The sequence below is a fragment of the Vespula pensylvanica genome, chromosome 16 (assembly GCF_014466175.1).
Source record: "Vespula pensylvanica isolate Volc-1 chromosome 16, ASM1446617v1, whole genome shotgun sequence".
NCBI classification, from domain to species: domain Eukaryota; kingdom Metazoa; phylum Arthropoda; class Insecta; order Hymenoptera; family Vespidae; genus Vespula; species Vespula pensylvanica.
The window spans coordinates 262241-280700 of record NC_057700.1 but is presented as its reverse complement, the minus strand read 5'-3'; the positions used below and the strand labels follow the sequence as shown (position 1 = coordinate 280700).

General features: G+C 47.3%; 1 protein-coding gene across 18 annotated transcripts in view; it reads right to left on the bottom strand.

Annotated features, from left to right (window-relative positions):
- Positions 1–13879, bottom strand: part of LOC122634894 (gamma-aminobutyric acid receptor subunit beta) — a 63217-nt gene extending 49338 nt beyond the window's left edge. For 17 of the 18 annotated variants that reach the window (XM_043824351.1, XM_043824352.1, XM_043824354.1 and 14 more), the window contains exons 1-2: positions 13312–13478; positions 11915–12039 (exon numbers count right to left, since the gene is read on the bottom strand). In XM_043824351.1, the coding sequence (XP_043680286.1) occupies positions 11915–12039; positions 13312–13329 (143 nt within the window). In that variant the 5' untranslated portion in view covers positions 13330–13478. Of the gene's footprint in view, positions 1–11914; positions 12040–13311; positions 13479–13672 lie in introns of those variants that run through there. The other variant, XM_043824358.1, reaches the window with a different exon arrangement.
- Between the last annotated feature and the right edge of the window lie 4581 nt (positions 13880–18460).

Below are 18460 nucleotides of genomic sequence, written 5' to 3'. Positions count from 1 at the left end.
TGGCGCGAGAGACCGACGCGTTCTCGACTTCGCACAATAGCGAGACCGTGGCGGCCTGCAGGGCGTTTTACCATTACGTAATGGACACGCCAGCCGAATGCAACGAGCCGTTTATTCTTACGACTTACACCACCGACTGCCTCTTACAGCCCAAAGGCGCGCGTGACTCCTTTATTAAAGTTTCCCTCGTCGTACGGGGTAGCAGGTAGCAGGATATTAACTTCCTCGGTCCTTTTCTCTCTCGTTAAAAAGGACGACGGCTCGCAATTGATTCAATGCGATCGTATTTCTCCATAAAATTTTGGAATCTTTAATTTGTTAATTATTCCACGGCATACCTATATTCCAGGTATACCTTCCACGGTATCCTCGTTGCCGTTATCGTTATTACTTTCTTCCTCGTCTTGGAGGAGAAGCGCGGAAACGATAATAGCGAGACGGAACGCGAGTAACTTTGTCCGTAATCGCGTTTCCTCTCCCCGACGATAGACGCCACGTTGTTTTCGAAACAAACGAGACCGAGCTACGGTCGAAACATTAACGAAGTAATAAAGTCGAATGCAAATGTATGAGTAGGAAGGAAATACGAACGATCACGGTGTAATTTTAATAATGTTAATTAAACTGCCCGATCGTTCCGACCACCGTTAATTGCTTTCGTACATTACCGTAATGTCCTTTGTTCGTTTGGAATTAACGAGAGCTCGATTCGAAGCATCCGATGGATATACGTTCGCGCGGCTGCTAGATTCGCTTCGCCGAAAACGTTCGTTCTTTCTTTTAGGCGGCTTAACGGTTCCTCGAATTCGCGTGGTCGAGGAAAAGAGTATAGGAATAAGCGCGTCTTAAAATTGGAGTTATACACGTCGGAGAAACAACGTTGAGACGGTTTTGTATGCCGTGGAACGTTGGCAGGGACGATCAGACAACGCGCGCGCTCGCGCACGGTTATCGGAGATAACGACAAACGAGCTTTCTCCTAAGGTCGAGCACGCACGCGAGATCGCGATGATTTTGACGAGAACTGGTAAAGCGGTAGGCGGCAGGCGGCCTTCCGCGATCGATAAACGATAAGCCGTAAATCGGGACTGCGCCTTTCCTGCGGCACGAGAATCGTTTCTTTCTTCCTTGCCTATAGGCTATCCGTCGTATGCGACGTAATGCATACGTAAATCGACGATACGCTCGATTTAATTGCGAATGTTTATGCGTTTGCTCGAACCCTCGGTATACCCTCTCCGCAAAGAGAAACTACTCGGAACTTTGAAACGTCGTCGAGGAAGCTATTAAAAAAGTGGTATCATCGAGCGAATTTCAGACTTCCAACTCTTAGCCGGCACTTCTTGCTTTTTCAACGAGCACGAAACTCTTTTTCGCTTCTCCTACGAGAACGTACGAAGAAGACAGGAGAAAAGGAAAAAGAGGGAGGAGAAGTGCTACCGTTGCTGGCGGGGGAGGAAGAAAAATCCTCCACGTCGAACGTCGATGAAATTTTAAAGGAAGCGAAGTTTGTCGGGTCCCCGTGGTTGAAAAGGCAATCTTGCTCGAGAACTTCGGTCCCTGTTTCTCTCTACTTCCCTCCCTCTCTTTCTTCTGGGTACGATTAAATTCTCAAGTGCCAGCCACTTTTGCTCCTTCCTACCGATCGGTGGAATCATGAAAGAAGAGTTGGAGGACCACGAGCATCGCCGTCCCGCACAAACAAGTTTTTATTACTGTATCCGCGAAGAGGATCGTTAGAGTACCTATCTAGCGTTCGGGAAGTCGTTTGAAAAAACGTGCGGAAAAGCGTTCGATGGCATCTTGGAGAGTTAAAGAGAGCCGGACGAAGGGCTGACAGCCATTCGCGAGCCGTAATTTCGCCGCGCGTAAGAGCGTGAGCGCGAGCGAGAGACGGAGAGGGAGAGGCCGTGTCGTAAAGTTGCGCTTTATCGCGTTCCACGCCAATGCGGACTCTCTCTCTCTCTCTCTCTCTCTCCCTCTCTCTCTCTCGACGCGAAACGGGGGCTTACTTCGATCTGCCAATCGTAGCAGTCCGATTCTAGGAAACGCGATGCTCTCTTATGCCTTTTCGTGCCACCGTCGCAGCTTTCTATTCCCGGCGAAATGAAATCGACTAGGAACGATCGAGTCTATTCCTATTCCTTTATTCCAATTCGAATATTTCATGTTAGGTCGAAAGCTCATTTTCGAATCGATCGGTAACAAGCAATCTCGTTTAATGACGAAACGTCGAACGTGGAAAAGAGATGGCTGATTTTTGTTAAAGACTCGCGACCGTCTCGCTTCGTTTGCTCTCTTCGAAATCTTCTCGATCTCGCGGAGACACGGATATAAAGAGCAGCGCAAGTACGAAGTATCGCCGCTTTTCGACGAGCTTAACCCCAAGATTGACCTTGATTACCTATAGGGTTAATTTAGCACGCAATGAAGATTCTTGTTCGCGATAGGAAACGCTTTAGACCGCTCTTGCCGTCCGTTAACCAGCGCGTAACGCTCGTCGCGATATTCGTCTTCGTTCCTAATCTTCTTCGTATCTTCTCGATATCTTCTTCCGTTCGCTGCATCGTTTTTTTTTCTTCACCACTTCGAATGCGCGCGATTAACCTCGAACGGCGTCTGTTCGATAACAACCGCTATTAGCTCGTATTCGATTTTGAAATACATTTTATAATTGTTCGTTCGTCGAACGAAGAGGAAGATCGCGAGAAAAACTTGTCGGGTTAAGCATTTTTAATGAACGAAACGCGTAAAATTCACGAAACGATTCATTTTTAAGTGCACGTAATGGCTCTTAGCCCGATCGAATCCGAGAAAGAGGAAAAGAGAAGCTACGCGTTACCTATTTTGCATCGCTCTCTCTTCCTCCCGAGCGTTAATATCCGAATGGGGCTGGATCTCTATGTACATATCGGTCAACGATCTCCCCTTCGCACTCGAAACAAGGATAACACGCATGGATCGATCGCGTGGCACATTGATCAAGGAGCAGCGGCTCGTTCAACGTGCTCCAGCGGCTTGCAACTTGCACAGAAGGCTTTGGAGAGAGATTCCAACGATGAGAGAGCGAGAAAGAGGGAGAGAATGGTTATCGGTAATTCACTTTCCAATAATGCTGTTATCAACGTAATCGTGCTGATTCTGTAACGTGGCTATACGAGTTCGCACCTCGCAGACGCGTAAACAGGCATACGCGCACACGAATACGTGTATTTAAATACACTCTCCGTGCTTCTGTGCGCGGATTATACTTTCGCCTATGCGTTCGTACGTGTATCTATGCAAAGGCGAAGTTTGGCATGTCGGAGAGAAAGGCTGAGAACGCGCGAGCGAGCAAAGCGCTCGGATCGTTCAAATTCTTTAATGTATCCGAACTTCCTACCGTTAGCTTCGGACAACAAAATTTTAATCGAATTCTCTCGAATTTCCGATCGATCTGAATTCGATCGAAGAGCTCGTTCGCTCGGTTCCGTCGCCGTTTATCGTCATCCCGCGATCCTTACACTTTCCTCGTTCGTCATCGACGCCAAGACGACGCTTGGGCGTAAACCCAAGCTCGGGCTCGTAAATAGGCTTTGTTTCGGCCCGAATGGATCGTGTTCCGGTGCGTCCTTTGACGCGAAACGAGCCACCGAGTGAGCACCTAATGACGCCATCGCGTCTATGGTTTACGTTGTTTATGAATTTCCACGTTGAAACTATGTGCACGGGTGGGTACTACGTGGCACGTTTGAATAATCAGAGACACCGATGGTATCGACATAAATCGTTGTCGTTACGGTTCGTTGGTTTTCACTCTCGTTCGTCCATTCGTCGGTTTTTAGACGTAATTAGTCTTTATCTCGGTTTAATTAATTCCTGGTAGTTTTGACGTATGTACGTACGTACGTACGTACGTAGGATTCATCGGGATACCTCGGTATCGTTACCGACCGTTTTCCACCCGTTTATCCAGCAAAGAATTTTAGTCGCACGTATACGAAGGCTCGTTAACGGAGGCACGATAATTGGGGGAATAATATTTGCCATTTGTGTCAGGCTTGTTTGCTGATCGGGATAATCCCTTGCTCCTTCCAAGTGCGTATATACGCGCTCGCGTGTTTATTTGTACGAGAGTGCACGCTCGTCGCGCGATTAACATCCGCTTTACGTCGCGGTAAATAAATGATGAATCGTTAGGGCGATTTGGACGGTCACCCGAACGACTTTTCTCCTTTCTAAGCAATTTGTCCTATTTGGACGACGCGTCGCGCGCGTAGGCACGCCGAACGACCGGTATCGAAATGGAGGCCGACACGTCAATGTCGCTGGCTATTTTTATTCGCGACTGCAGCACGGTATTCGACGGAAAACTACTCAGGGACGAAGGTGCTTCGATTTTCCATCGAATCTACGCTCGTTGCTTCTCGATTAGCGCACGAGACGATACCCGTTATATGCATACCAAATGGTTTGGAATTCTCTTCCAAAGAACTTTTTTCGCTTGCCATTAGTTTCTTTTTTGTTTTTTGTTTTTTCCATCAAAAGGCAAGTTCTCCGAAAAACGTTATCGAGAAACAACGAGAGAAAACGATTCTCCACGACGCGAGAAAGTAACGGCGCGTCCATTTCTTTCCTCTTTTACCTTCCCCGTCTCTTCGTCGTCGACGTCGCGAAAGCATAGCTTTTACCATTTTCTTATTCGTCCTCTAGCATTAAACACGTCGGTCCGTCGTTAACGTCACGTTGCCGTTGGATGACGTTGATACCGATACGACCGTTGCCGTTAACTTCGTAGACGTTATTTTTACACGAGAAGTAACGGCAACGTTACGACGAAGACGATCAGAAGGAGTATGCCGACGGTAACGACGACGTTTTGCAGGGCTCGATAAAAGCGTAGGTATGCCGGTTAATTATATCAGTACCCCATTACCGTGCCAGTATACCGCGTGATTGCAATGGCTTTTTATACGCGTTCGTCGAGGCTATGCCGAAGCGGCGTATCGTTGAAACTAGGGACACTCCGACGGTGGTTGAAAAAGAGAGAGGTGCTGCTGAAGACCCTGATGGTTGGGCCGAAGTTAGTCGCTGCGTTTTCTCTCTCTCTCTCTCTCTCTCTCTCTCTTTCTCTCTTCGTATACTCGGTTACAGTCATCGCTACAGTTTTTTTTTTATCGAGCAGCTATATGCACGAGGGTGCATGCAACGCGACTGCTGCGGAGACCACCGAAGGAAGGATAAGGAAGGTAGGCACCGTTACTCCGAGCTTGCGTTACTCGGACCTAGCGAGATCTGCGTAAATACGGGCGAGTAATTACGTTGCTGCAGGGAAATTACCAGTTACCGGCTCGCCGTTGAGTTTTATCCAATTAGGGGATTGCTTTGGCCACCCTGCAGAATGTTCTCTCTCCCTCTCCCTATTTCGGTCGCCTGCTCTCGCTCTTTCAACTTCGTTTCAGTCTCTTTCGCTCGCCTACCGGCTGCTGCTAGTCGGAGCGAAAAACTCCCTCGACGAGCGCCGTTTCCACCGCTCGCGCGTCTTTTTTCATTCTCTCCTCTCTTTTTCCCTTTACAGCCTTTTCTCCCTTTTCTCTTTCGCTTTCTTTCTTCCATCGTGATTCTCTTACTACCAAAGTAGTACTACTTAGTCGACTTAGTCGCGTAAGTTACCACTCGGTCAACGATGGGAGCCAGGCAGAGCCGGTATTTTAGAAAAGCGAAGCCATTCTCGTCTCTATAAATAAAAGGGCTTTCGCGCTCGCATCGCTCGTCACATCGATCGGACGCGAGAGATTCTGCGATGGAATCAAAGTGCTTTGTGAGTCTTGCGAGTGTTAAATATAGAAAAAAAAAAAAAAAAGAGCGAAGCACACGCACGGCGAAGGATGTTTGAGGGCAAGCGCTCACTCATTCCACGCGTCATATCGATTCGTCTTTTCTTCCGATCAGGTCCGATCGATCCAATAAGAGTAACAGTCGTTGAGAAAATCTACGGTCGAGATATTTCGTATCGTACGATTTTTTTTTTTTTAAGATGCACGGCTCACGCGTGCAATTCGTGACTGAGTCGGGTGTTAAGAGGAAGCGACGTTAAAATTATCCGTATTAAACGCGTCCGAAAGAGTTTCGGCACGTTAGAAACTCGAGGAGTCGAATTAACTCACCGTCTATGATATTTGTTTAAAACTTTTAGGCATTACACCTTAATGCGACCCAAAAAGCTCTTTTATTGTAACTGCGCATTTAATTCACCTTACACCCGATTATGCATCTCTCTCTCTCTCTCTCTCTCTCTCTCACTCTCTCTCTCTTTCACTCTCTCTCTCCTCTTTCTCCGTTCGTTCATTTGCACTTCGCTTGCAATTCGCATACACTTTGCGTACATGAGTTTACGGACGAACTAGCATCGAAAATATTCGAGTAACCAGGTCGATTAACGTCATATCGGATCTCGGTCACGCGCTTTACACATGTCTATTAACGAATACGAATAAACGGTAACGAGTAAAGAGAAAATGTGAGAAGAGAGAGAAAGAGGAGAATCTCGACTTCTGGGCTTTGCAACGTAACTATCGGCCGAACGAGAACGACCGTTCGAAGCGGAGGCGGCGAACGGACAATCAAGGACGCGGACGTTGGTTAGCCGAGGGTGATGTCCTCGCCATTGATTGGCAGCCCTGACCGCGTCTGTGCTTGCCAAGGTTCCGGTATGCAGACCTACGGCTTTGATTGCGGCTTACACGAACGAAACGACTGCTTCGTCGAAGGTTTTTCGACGTTTTCATTTTCTTCGATCGTCGCGACTCCCCCATCGAGTAGACAAAGCGAATTCGCAAGAAATCGTTTTAAACGGAAAACCTGCGTGCGTTCGAGTTAAAAGGAAGACGCCTAGTTTCGCGCGAAAGACGGCTGGCTTCTTAAAAGGATATATTTTGTTGTTGGAAATAGAAGAAATCGTCGGTTGGTTCTCGAATCGATTAAAAAATGGGTCAGTCTTTATTGGCACGTGTTTCGAACGTTCTCTGAAATAGCGGCTGAAACGAGTGGTCCCGATGTTCTTTCATCGGCCGATCTCTTTACGGGTCGACTATAGGAAAGATTCGCGAGCGAGCGTCGAGTTCTTCTCCCGTAGATCGGGCCGACGAGATAGGTACTCGGAACGATTTTCCGTGAAACGCTTTTCAAGGCGATTCCCCGCGTGGAACGTCGATGCGAAATCGATCGTCGTAGTCGCCGAGGAGACCGACTAACGAATCCGATCGTCCCTCGGACTCTTTTCCGCCGTCTGCAGTCCGTAGCTAGAGCTCGAAAGTTATGGACGTTGCTCGTGTGCGACTACGCCGACCGAGTTTGCGTCGGTGTGTTGGAGGTCCCATTGATTTCTTGGCCCATGTCAAGGCTGCACGCGAGAAAGCCCCTTTTGCCTCCGGGCACCCACGCGAGCTCGCCGTCAACCGCCTTCGACCTCCCACGACCCTCCCCCCACTGGCCTATCTCTCTATCTCTAACTCTATCTATTCGACCGCCTCTCTCTCTCTCTCTCTACCCTTCCCCTCCTCTTCTCTATCATTTTCAAGTCCGAGCTTTTCGCGAATCTCTGCAACGCATTTCCATCCACCTGTCACTCTGTCTCCCACGTATCTATCCTTTCTCCGTCAACCGTCTCGTTTTCGCCAAAAGAAACGTCGACCGACTTGGCGACACTCCGATCGCCTTCTTTCTTCTCCTTTGACCACCGTGCTCCCTTGAGCGTCGTCCCTAGGCCGACGTACCTAGCGCGCCTTTTACTCCAATTCCTTATCTCCTTCGACCTTACGCTTCTTTTTCCCATAATCGACGTGGCATCGCGAGGTCAACTTTCTCGAAGCTCTCCGCTCTTCTCGCGAGCGCATTGATTCTTGCTCGCGCGTTTATAGCCGCTCTTTGTTTCCACTAGTCAGTCGGCTATAGTCGGCTTCCGCGAGCGTGGACGTGCCTCGGACTCGACCTGAACTTGGCTCGATTTAGATTCTATTTTAAAGGAAGACCTTCGAATCTACCAATTATATCCTGCGAATGTACATACATATAAATATGTATACGTATATATTTCTATATAATGTCCGTGTACACGTATCTTCTAACACGTTATTCTTTTCTAATCCTGGTCGTTCGCTGTGTTCGGAATGAGTTCGATAAAGAGGCGTCAACGTCAAGGCGAAAACGTTCGGGGACGTTCGAGGAGATAGTCGAAAGAGTTAACGATAGCAAGCAAATGAAAATCGCTTCTCCCTTTCCTTTAAGCTGGCGTCAGCGGATTAGCCGAGCCTGTAATTTCCACGAAATCCTAAGGTACATATTGGCTCGGTCGCAGTGTACGTCGAAAATAATCCAAAATATCGTTCGATCGAAATATCGTTCCTCTTCGAAGTACTTAGCTAATTTCTATGGATTTGAAGTAAACTCGGCGCTCCTAGTTGACCATTCCTTTGAACCAATACGTTCGTGTTCGCGGTCGAGTGGTAATTCGAAAGTAATTCGAAGGTACGGCGCAACGACGAGGGTAGTAGATTTAACCGTAAGGCGGACGCGAGCCCGGCCGCATATCAATCGCGGCGCTCGTGGTGCGCGCCACCGCGAATTTACGAGCTAAAAAAGATCTCGACTTCTATGGCCAACGAAAAAGAGTCCTACGGCTAACGTTTTAAATTCGTCTGAAAAAAGGAAAGAGAAAAGGAGACACGCGCGTATGAAAAACGTCTGGAGAATCGTCAAGCGTAGCATGTACCATGAAAGATATTTAGCGAAAAATCGATCGAGCGCGTTGAGAATCGAGGGAATAATTCCAATGCGATTTCGTTGATCTCGATCGGAGACGAGACGAATGCTTAAACGTGCGGCGCATCGTTGGATGTGGAACACGTTCGTACACAAACACACGTATGTAGAGAAGGGTGCCAGTAGTGAAGTACGGTGAATGACCAGACAGTCGAAGGCTCGATCAACCGCGTTGCCGGATATTACTGATACCGAAGAGTATTCGATTTGAACGTAACTGGGAAGTTTCATCCGATTAAATGGCACGCAACAACTTGATGAATCTTCTCTGGACAGGTAATAGGTACTTTCACGAGTCAATCAAAGATCGCATTACTCGAATCGAAAAATCTTTGACGTCGTGCGAGCGAACAAGGATTCCTTTATAAACATATCCAAAGCGAAACGTTTCTCGATCGTGCCTCGATCGACGTTTCAATTAATTTTATCGACGAACGAGAAATCGACGTCGATCGAATCGAGAGAACTTTCGCGTTTCGTTCGATCGAACGAATAGGTAACTATAGTCGAGTACCTACCGGAGGATTATCGCTTTCGGCACGATCCAGCGTCGAACAAAAATGAAAGATTTTTATCGCGGTCATTAGAACGCAACGCTGCCGATGAGAATCGCAGGTAGCCTCGCGCGGCATTGTTGCAGTTTCATCAATCACCTCTATAAGCGCGCGCATTAATAATCGACTGCTATTAAATATGCATCGGTTGTTTGCCGTGCGGATTGCCTATATCGTCCGCCTCCTTCCCCGAACATCGTTATTGCCTACTTCTGCACTCGAGATGTCAGTTACTAATTGTCTTTCTCGAGAGCCGCGCATTTCGAACGAGGACGTGAAAATCGGTGATCCGCGATGGCGCGTCGCCATCGACCGATCCCGGTCTCCTCTGCATCCTTTTTTCACGTAGATCGTAAAAACGCGAAGCGAGACCACCGAGATCGGACGACTTTCGGCGAAAACAAAAGCGGCATTCCACTCTAACGAAGCGTCTCGACGTTCGTCCTTCGTAAAAAAAACTTTCGCATCGATGGATGATTTTTAGCTAATTTCAGCTCGCTGACTTTTTCCGTTAACGACGATTAAAAATATCCTTTTTACATATTATCAACCTCATACTTTCGTCGTCGTCGTCGTCGTCGTCGTCGTCGTCGGTCTCGACGATCTACGACGCGAGTCTACGACGCGAGTCTACGAAAGTAACGGGAAATTTGGTTCCAGAGGTACCGCGCAAAGCGCGCGCGCCTTTCCTTTCCGGGTAAGTGGGTCAGAAGACCGCGGAGTCGAATGACTTGGCACGATTTCTCTCGTTTCCGCGACAGACTATCCGATGTTTTCACGACGAAAACACGACGATTCGCGACCGGATGAGGCATCGCAGCGACGCTTTCAATTCCCCCAGCCCACCCATCGGACTTAGAACTCACGAGAAAGATAGGGGGACGCTGCTTTTTTCCCTTCTTTATTCTTCTTCTCCTTCTTCTTGCTCGATAGACGTTTCCACGGGCGGGAGATAAGAGAAAGACGTTAAACTAGTCCCGTTCGACAGATAAAATTGTGAAACGATAAATCGAACGGAGATATCAACCGAACGATCGCTTCGATTTTTACTCTTCGAAATTTCAGTCCGACCAAAGATTTTGTTTCGCAAGTACGAAATTTATCGAAAGGAATTGGGAACAATGAGAGGAGAAAGATCGTTGCTCTCTCAGACGGAATCGAAAGATGTTGCTAAATCCGAGAGGGACGTCTTTCGCGATAAGAAAGAGGACGATTTGCCGGTGGTCCAAAAAATGGGAGGGGACATGCTGGCTGAAAGATAGATAGACGGATAGATAGACGGAGAGAGAAAGAGAGGGAGAGAGAGGGAGAGAGAGACAAAGAGGGGAGGATTTGGAGTTCTGCCACATCGGAAGCACCCTCCTGCCTCGAGAGCTCTACTGTGATCACCGATACCACACTACGGAACCTTCGCGGTTGGTACTCGTAGGGTTTGGAGGAGCCCGAAGAGAGGCACGACCCTCGAGAAGGAAACAGGTGGAACGAGACGAGACCGTGCTTCGAAGAAAAGCGTAAATATTGATAATTCCAGCCAACTGTCCTGTCGTCTATACGGTATGCTAGTATATTATCGTATCGATTACCCTCGACGATTATACTATTCCATACGAGATATAGACGATTCTTTGCTCGTCCGTTCTTATTTTTATTCTTTAACTCGAATCGTTCGCGGGAAACGTCGTTAGTTGGAAGTCGAAGCGTGTTTGAACAAACGTACGAACGAACGATCTTCGTTTCCGTCGTAGGATCGATATCTAGGTTTCGAGAATCTTTCGTTGGTGGAACGTCCTTAGGAACTACTACTGATCTGGTATAATCGAACATCGAGGAGGATGTTCGTTGACATTAGCCAGGCGATACGAGTCAAGACGTTGTAATACGCGTCCGAGGAGCTCTACGTTTCCTCGCATTTACGTACGATCCACGAGGGTGTTTCGAGTCGTGTCGCGTTGCCGTCGCTCCTACGCGAGCATAACGATAACCTCGTGCGAATCGTCTCAAACAATTTCTCAACGGCCTTTCAACGTTTTCGCTCGCTATTCAGCAGGTATTATTTTCCGTGATAACGATCGAACCACATTTTTCAAACGAACGTCGAAGTTATCTCATCAGGGAAACACGGAAAACGAGAGGATCGACGAAAGAGAAAGAGAACGAGAACGAATAGGATACAAAGCGCGTGGTCGAGCGTAGATAAAGCGAAATGAGGGCAACATTGCGAATCCGTCGACTACGTATGTACATATCTCATGCGTACAAAGAGCGAGAGAAAGAGAGAGCCGGACTTTCGGACGAATTTTGGCGAATATTTAACGCGGACGATCGATTCCTTTCCCTCGAGTCCGTTACGAGCGTAGAAACTCGTTTGTCAATTTTTAGTGCAAATGAACGAGAGGGAGAGAGAGAGAGAGAGAACAAAAGAGAACAAAACAAAATATTTTTTCGTTGCCCGATATTAAGCAATCGTATTTCTTCCTTTTTTCATTACATTTGGGAAACATTACTTTGGGAAAGCTTAGAAATATATTATCGCAGCGTAAACAAAAGAAGGGTTTACTTACGCAGCGTGCGCGAAGGGTGCCCAGTGCGTGGCAGGCAGCAATGCCACCGTGGCCGCGAGAAGGACGAAGCTCCAGGATGCTGCGTTCAAGGACCTCATGTTCGCCGTCGATTTTACCTCGTTTTCCTACGTAACGCGTGCGAGGGTTCGTGTAAGTACGTGTACGTGTCTTTGTAAGATAGGAAGCGGATGTCGCGTGTATCGATGTGTGTGCGAGTGCGTGTGTGTGTATTGTACGTGCGGGCGTACGTGTTTGCGTTTGTGTCTCTCTGCGTGCGACTGTGTGTCTGTGTGTGTGTATATGCGTATGTGTGTGTGTGTGTACGTGTGTGCAAGTGTACGCGTCCTGGCCGCGAACGATGACGGCCAAGTCGGCCTCGAAGGCTGCGACAAGGACAACGGCAGAGACGACGGCAAGGACGACGGCAAGGACGACGTCGACGGCTGTCCTGAGGCGTTGCTACCTGGCGCGTTGACCCGGCGCCTCTCTGCGTCCTGTCCGCGACTCACCCTCCCTCCCGCCCTCCCACCCGCCCCGCCTTCCAACCTCCGTCTTGCTCCCTCTCGAAGCCTCTCCTCTTCTCTCTCTCTCTCTCTCTCTCTCTCTCCCTCTCCCTCTCTCTCTTTCCTCTTCCTTTCTCTCTTTTCTCTTCCCGTTTCCAACTTTTTCCTCTCGCAATTAGGGGTATACGCGTGTCAGCAATCCTTCCCCAGTTTCGTTCTCTCGTTCTCACTCTCACTCGCGAAATTTTCTCTCGAAGCACTGGACGATCCTCCCTCGAATGTTTATTACCACTCTCACCACGAAATAAAACGTGCGAGTTTTATATTACGACGAGCAATCATCGAACGCGTGACCACCGACGCGAATAGGACTCTCGATCGGTCGTTCGTTACTCGCGATAATGCGTCGCGACGAACAGACGGATTCCTTCACCGAAACACCAGTTCCCAGAGATTCATTCTCCTTACGTTTTCTTCCTCTTCTTTTCCTTCTTTTCTTTCTTCTCGACAGAGAAAAGGATTTCTCTCGAGTTGACTTTCGCACCTCAACGATCGTTCGTCGCGTCGACGTTCTCTTCTAACACCTCGAGCAGATCTCGTCCCTTCGTGCCTCCGACGACGAAGACTCGCCAAGAGAATCGGGAAGATGACGCGCGGAGAGAGAGAGAGAGATGACGAGGGACGACACAGTGTACGCGTATATAACGGGAACGTAGATATTATTATTTCGATGCCGTTCTATAGGAGACGCGGAGAAGATATTTCTCTCGCAGCTCTCCCTTCTTTCTCCTTCTTCCGTCTCCTTTATCTCTTATAAGCTCGTTCTTACTCGACGACGCATCCCCAACTCGCTCGCCGGCTGATCTGCGTGGCCGGCTTTCGCAGAATCCTTACCTCGACGACGCTGGACATTCTCGCGATGACCGAGTCGTCCTCTTCTCGGTTTCTTCCTTGGCCTTTTCCTCGTCGCCGACGTGATCGTCGTCTTTCTCGTCGACGTCCTCGTCGACGCGTTCGTCCTCGTCGTCGTCGTCGTCGTCGTCGTTGTCGTCGTCGTCGTCGTCGTCGTCGTCGTCGTCGTCGTCGTCGTCGTCGTCGTCGTCGTCGTCGTCGTCGACGTCGTCGTTGTCGTCGGCGTCGGCGTCGTTGTCGTCGTCGTCGTCCTCGTCGTCGTCCTCGTCGTCGTCGTCGTCGCCGTCGTCGTCGTCGTTGTCGTCTTTCTCGACAACGAACTTCTCTCTCTCTCTCTCGTTACCTTCCTTTCTCGTGCTCTCTCTCTCCCTCTCTCTCTCTCTCTCTTCTCTCACGGGGACACTCGGTCAGCACCCGCGCTACGCCGCTACGCGCTCGGGAGTGGCGGCTCTCGCGTCTAGCCCGGCCGTTCCATCGCGCAAGCGCCCTTCGTTCCTTCCTGCCTGCCTCCTACCTGCTTGCTTGCTTGCCTGCCTGCCTGCCTGCCTGCTAGCCTGCTCGCTCGCTTTCTTGCTTGTTTGCTTGCTTGCTTGCTCGCTTGCTTGCTCGCTCGCTCGCTCGCTTGTCACCCTGCCACCCTGCCACCCTGATGTTGATACTGCTGCTGCTACTGCTGCTGCTTTTTCTTCTTACCCTCTCTCTCTCTCTCTCTCTTTATTAGTCCACCCGAACCTATCCCGAGTCCTGCCCGACTACCACCACTCTCTATCTCTCTTTCTCGTACTCGTACAAACTATACCTTCCAACCGCAAGCCCAACTATAGAATTGTTCGTTTATTCTCTGGCCGTTCCCATACCTCCCTTCTTGCTGTTCCCTTCGTGCTTTACGTTAGCACCTATTCTTTAACATCCATTTCTGCCATAGAGAACATTCTATTCTTTTCGCTATTAAGACGTTGAGCGTTGAAACTTAACACGTTTTTTCGATCGATCGTAATTCGATCTTTAGTTTCGTAGAAACGTTTGACGGCGTATCTGATCGCGAACGTCGATATGACTACTTAAATAGATATTGTCCGTTTCGATGAAACGAAACGAGAATTTGATTGACGCCTTTCCAATGCTAACTAACGACGAAGAGTCACTAACGTCGTTAGACTGTACTGGAAATTGCATATAATAATGCGGATAGGCCTCGTAAGAGGACAGAGTGTACGAGCTTTCCAGCCGTGCCACTCTGAATCGAAGTTCGGAGAAGGGGAGGGAGGGAAGGAGAGAGTAAGAGAGAGAGAAAGAGAGAGAGAGAGAGAGTAACGGGGTAAACTTTGAATATGCCGTATGGATAACGCGCCTGCGCTCTCGACCTCGTGCTGCGAGAAACCGACGGGGAAGCGGACAATGCGCGTACTTACGTAGATAGCTCGACGTGCGTGAAGAGCCAGCGAACGAGCGATGCCACGGCGAAATAGAAACGCGAATATTCTCTTTGCGAGAGTATCAATAAGGGTTTGCCACTTTTTAACTTTATTATCGTTTTAATCACGATCGCGTAACGAGTTATCTATCGACTCGTTCTTCTTGTTTCTATTTTATTCATTCGGATCGATATCTAATATATTATATTTCGCGATCGAGATATAGTTCCCTCTTCTTAATTCTTCTTCTTTATGAAACGTTATAAATGGATTCTACGTAATAGTTGGTATTAATATCCTATTAAAACTATATAGCGAAATCTCTTTTGAACGGGCCTTTGCGAAAGACTCTCTATTTTTTGTAACGCCTACGTTGTGAAAAAATTATCGAAGCGATCGAATCGCACTGAAACGTTTAAGGACTATTCCGACCCCTAAGGGGAACCGAGAATGCTCGATAGAACGGACGGTTTGCCTTTTGCTATTCGAGTATTTGGGATATTCTCGAATTAACCGAGCGCGATGTTTCGCCCGGTGCATTGGCATGGTTGAATATGCAAGAAGTCAGTCGTAGGAAGGAAAGAGCGTAAAGGATAACGAGAGAGAAAGAGGATGTAGCCGACATTAGTTACGGCTTTCGAACTATGTATTTCTCGCGTGAAAGTTCGTACGTCGATTTGACGCTAGAGCGTTTCGGATAAGTCGAGTCTCGTCTTCGAAACGTTCGCCGATTCTTTGCTCGACTAACTCCCGATTCTTCCTACCTTTTCTATCCTTTTCAAGAATTTACATCGACGAATTCTATATTCCCTCGAGCCCCTTCGCAAGTGTTTCGCGCAAATATTCGAATATTCAGCACCGCGTACGGAGCGATCGATCTCGACAACGCTCTCATCCTTTTACAGTTATTTTTCCCTGTCTTGCGCTCGCTTCATTATTTATGGCAAACTTAATCCCTCATAATGATTAACTATCTACGATCGATCAGACCCGCTAAAAATTAACTTATGGGTGCTCTCACGTTGTATAATAAATCTATTTTGAATAAGCTCGCATGCGATTGCAAGCTTGCAAAGCGTGGAAAACGTGTAATAACTTCAATAGGCATTCGCCTAGATCCCGTAAAATTAATGTCGACAAATATTTTTCGTTGGTTCGCACTCGGAAAAACTCTACTAATTAACGAGTGATTTAGTCCGTCCTGGTCGATCAACATTCTGTTCGCAAACTTGCCGGGACTACATTTTCTACTCTTTTTTTCTACCTGCGTTCCCTTTTAAAACAGTCGTATGCATAAAAGCGTCTCTTTCTTCCTCTCTCTCTCTCTCTCTGCCCCTTCCTTCCGTTCACTTCTCCATATTCCTTTTTTTTCAAATATAAAAGCGACGAGGCGAGTTTGGTACTTCACTCGAAGGGAGCTTAAGCGATCGTTGACCTTTTAGCTCGTCCATATCGGTTGGGCAGTGATTGTTACGCGTCCTCGCGCGTTTTATTTCGCTGTGATCTCGAATAGCCGACGGAAGGAGCGACGCGCGATCGATTTCTAACCAAATCGATACGCTTTTACACAACCGCGAGCTTATAACGACGACGAGTTCTTTTCCTTTTATTTCTTCATCCATACGCAGGTATAAAAAGTTTTTCGGATTAGCAAACAGGAAATTTGTAATTTCGTCGAAGAAGAAGTAATTGAGTTTGCAGAGCGAGAGAGAAAGAGAGAAGGACGGAGGATGGTACTCGCTGACGCAATTTCATATGTAATACAGACGGGACCGATTATTTTTGCAAAAGTATTATTATTAAAGAGCGTAGAAAGTATAACAGTTGCTAGTCTTTCGACTTTCTTTTTCATGTTTATTCGATAAACAAAGTCAGTTTAAAACTGCACGCTTCGCTTTTCATCTTTCCAGCTAATTGTAATTAATGAATTATCCAATGTAATTTCTCCCATTTCACGAGGGTCGTCGTTAATGAGAAACGTATGTACGCGTACATAAATACGTAAATACAAATGTTACGGAAATACAAAGCACCTGAGGACACGTTCGATCGATCGGCATATTTTCATTCGGATGCGTTCGACAGGAGCGTCGGTAGAGGCTGTGACGTGTTGGCGTTATTAGCTGTGAGCGAGTTAGCTAGCGAGCCAGCATACTCGTTTCATCGGCTTTGCCATTTCCTTCTTCGAGTGAGTCCTCGGTAAGGCCGACGATACAAACTAATTAAAAGAGAGAGAGAGAGACAGAGCGAGAGCGAGAGAGAGAGAGAGAGAGAGAGAGAGAGAGAGAGAGAGAGAGAAAGAGAACCGTTTCTGGCCGCTTATTCCCCGTTATTAACTGCGTCGTCCCATTTCGTCGTCGCGTAATATTTGCGGATGCTTTCGTATCGAGAAAGGCCGATATCGAATGCGTCTCGAGTAGCTACGTACATATTTACATATATCGTAGACAGCGAGTATCCAGTCGATCGATCTTTTACCTTAAACTTCCATAATGTACAGCTAATATCTTCTATTGCTATTATCATTTGTACGAAACAAAAAGAAGAAATGTCTACTTACTTGAGAAGATAATCGACAACTATTAGATCTTGCCAGTTGGATACAAGTTTATGTACGAAAGCGATTTAAAGTATCTTTGTTCGATCGATCGAACGAACGAACGTACGAACGAACGAACGCAATCGATCGTATTGCTCTCATTCGACGCGTGAATAAGCATCATCCCTCTTTTACTCTCGTCGTTCCACCCTCGGAAACAAAATTCTCGTGCTTGATCTTAAGCGATAGCTCGCGTTCGTTCGCTCATAAAGCCGTGCTCCTAAGCGTAAGCACATGAACGAACGAGTTCTTTCCCGTTCATTGTCTCTGTCTCTCTCTCCCTTTTCTTTCGTTCTTGCCTCATTGTATTTACATTCGTTTCTCTGAGCTATCGGATAAATTACTACGTCTATATATATATATATATATATATATATATATATATATATACATATATATATATATGTATATATATGGGGTGTGTGTGTGTAATAAAGCAAAGACACGGTAAAGAAAATTTCCGCGACTGCATGACCTTTTTCGAAAGCATAAAACATGTAAATAGATCGGATAAGTCGCTTATACGAGAGTCGTGTTATTGGACTCGGCAAGTTTTTTCGATACGTAGGACGTAACGTGTCATGACGCTCGGTTCGATATCCTTTTACGTCATAATATCGATTGTGGCAAGACTAATCGAGTGGACGGTTAGTTGAGAAACGATCTTTCTTAAGCTAACAATAAAACAACAAAGCTAAAACCATACACATAGAATTAAGCTATGTTTACTACTTGTCCCATGCAATAACGTAGATACGATAATATTAATAACGTACGTATTAATTAGGTCTTTAAGACGATCGAGCGAACGATACGTAAGGAAGAAAAGTAAAAGGCAGATAGATAGCATTTCGCTCGACGACGGGTAGGTAGACTCCCAAATGTTCTCGTTTCTCTTTCTTTTCGCGTTAATTGTTAGTATTGGTCTCTCCGCACGCAGCCACTAACGGCGCGCTTTATTGTCGTCATAGAAAGAACAAAAAAATAAGTAGACGAGTAAAAGGAAGAGCGCTTGCGCGAGAGATCAAAACCAGCGGAGCGGCTTCTGTGTCGCCTGGGATGATGGCTCGTGGTCCGCCTATTGATCTTGGCCGACGTAACGCTCCCGAACGAACGG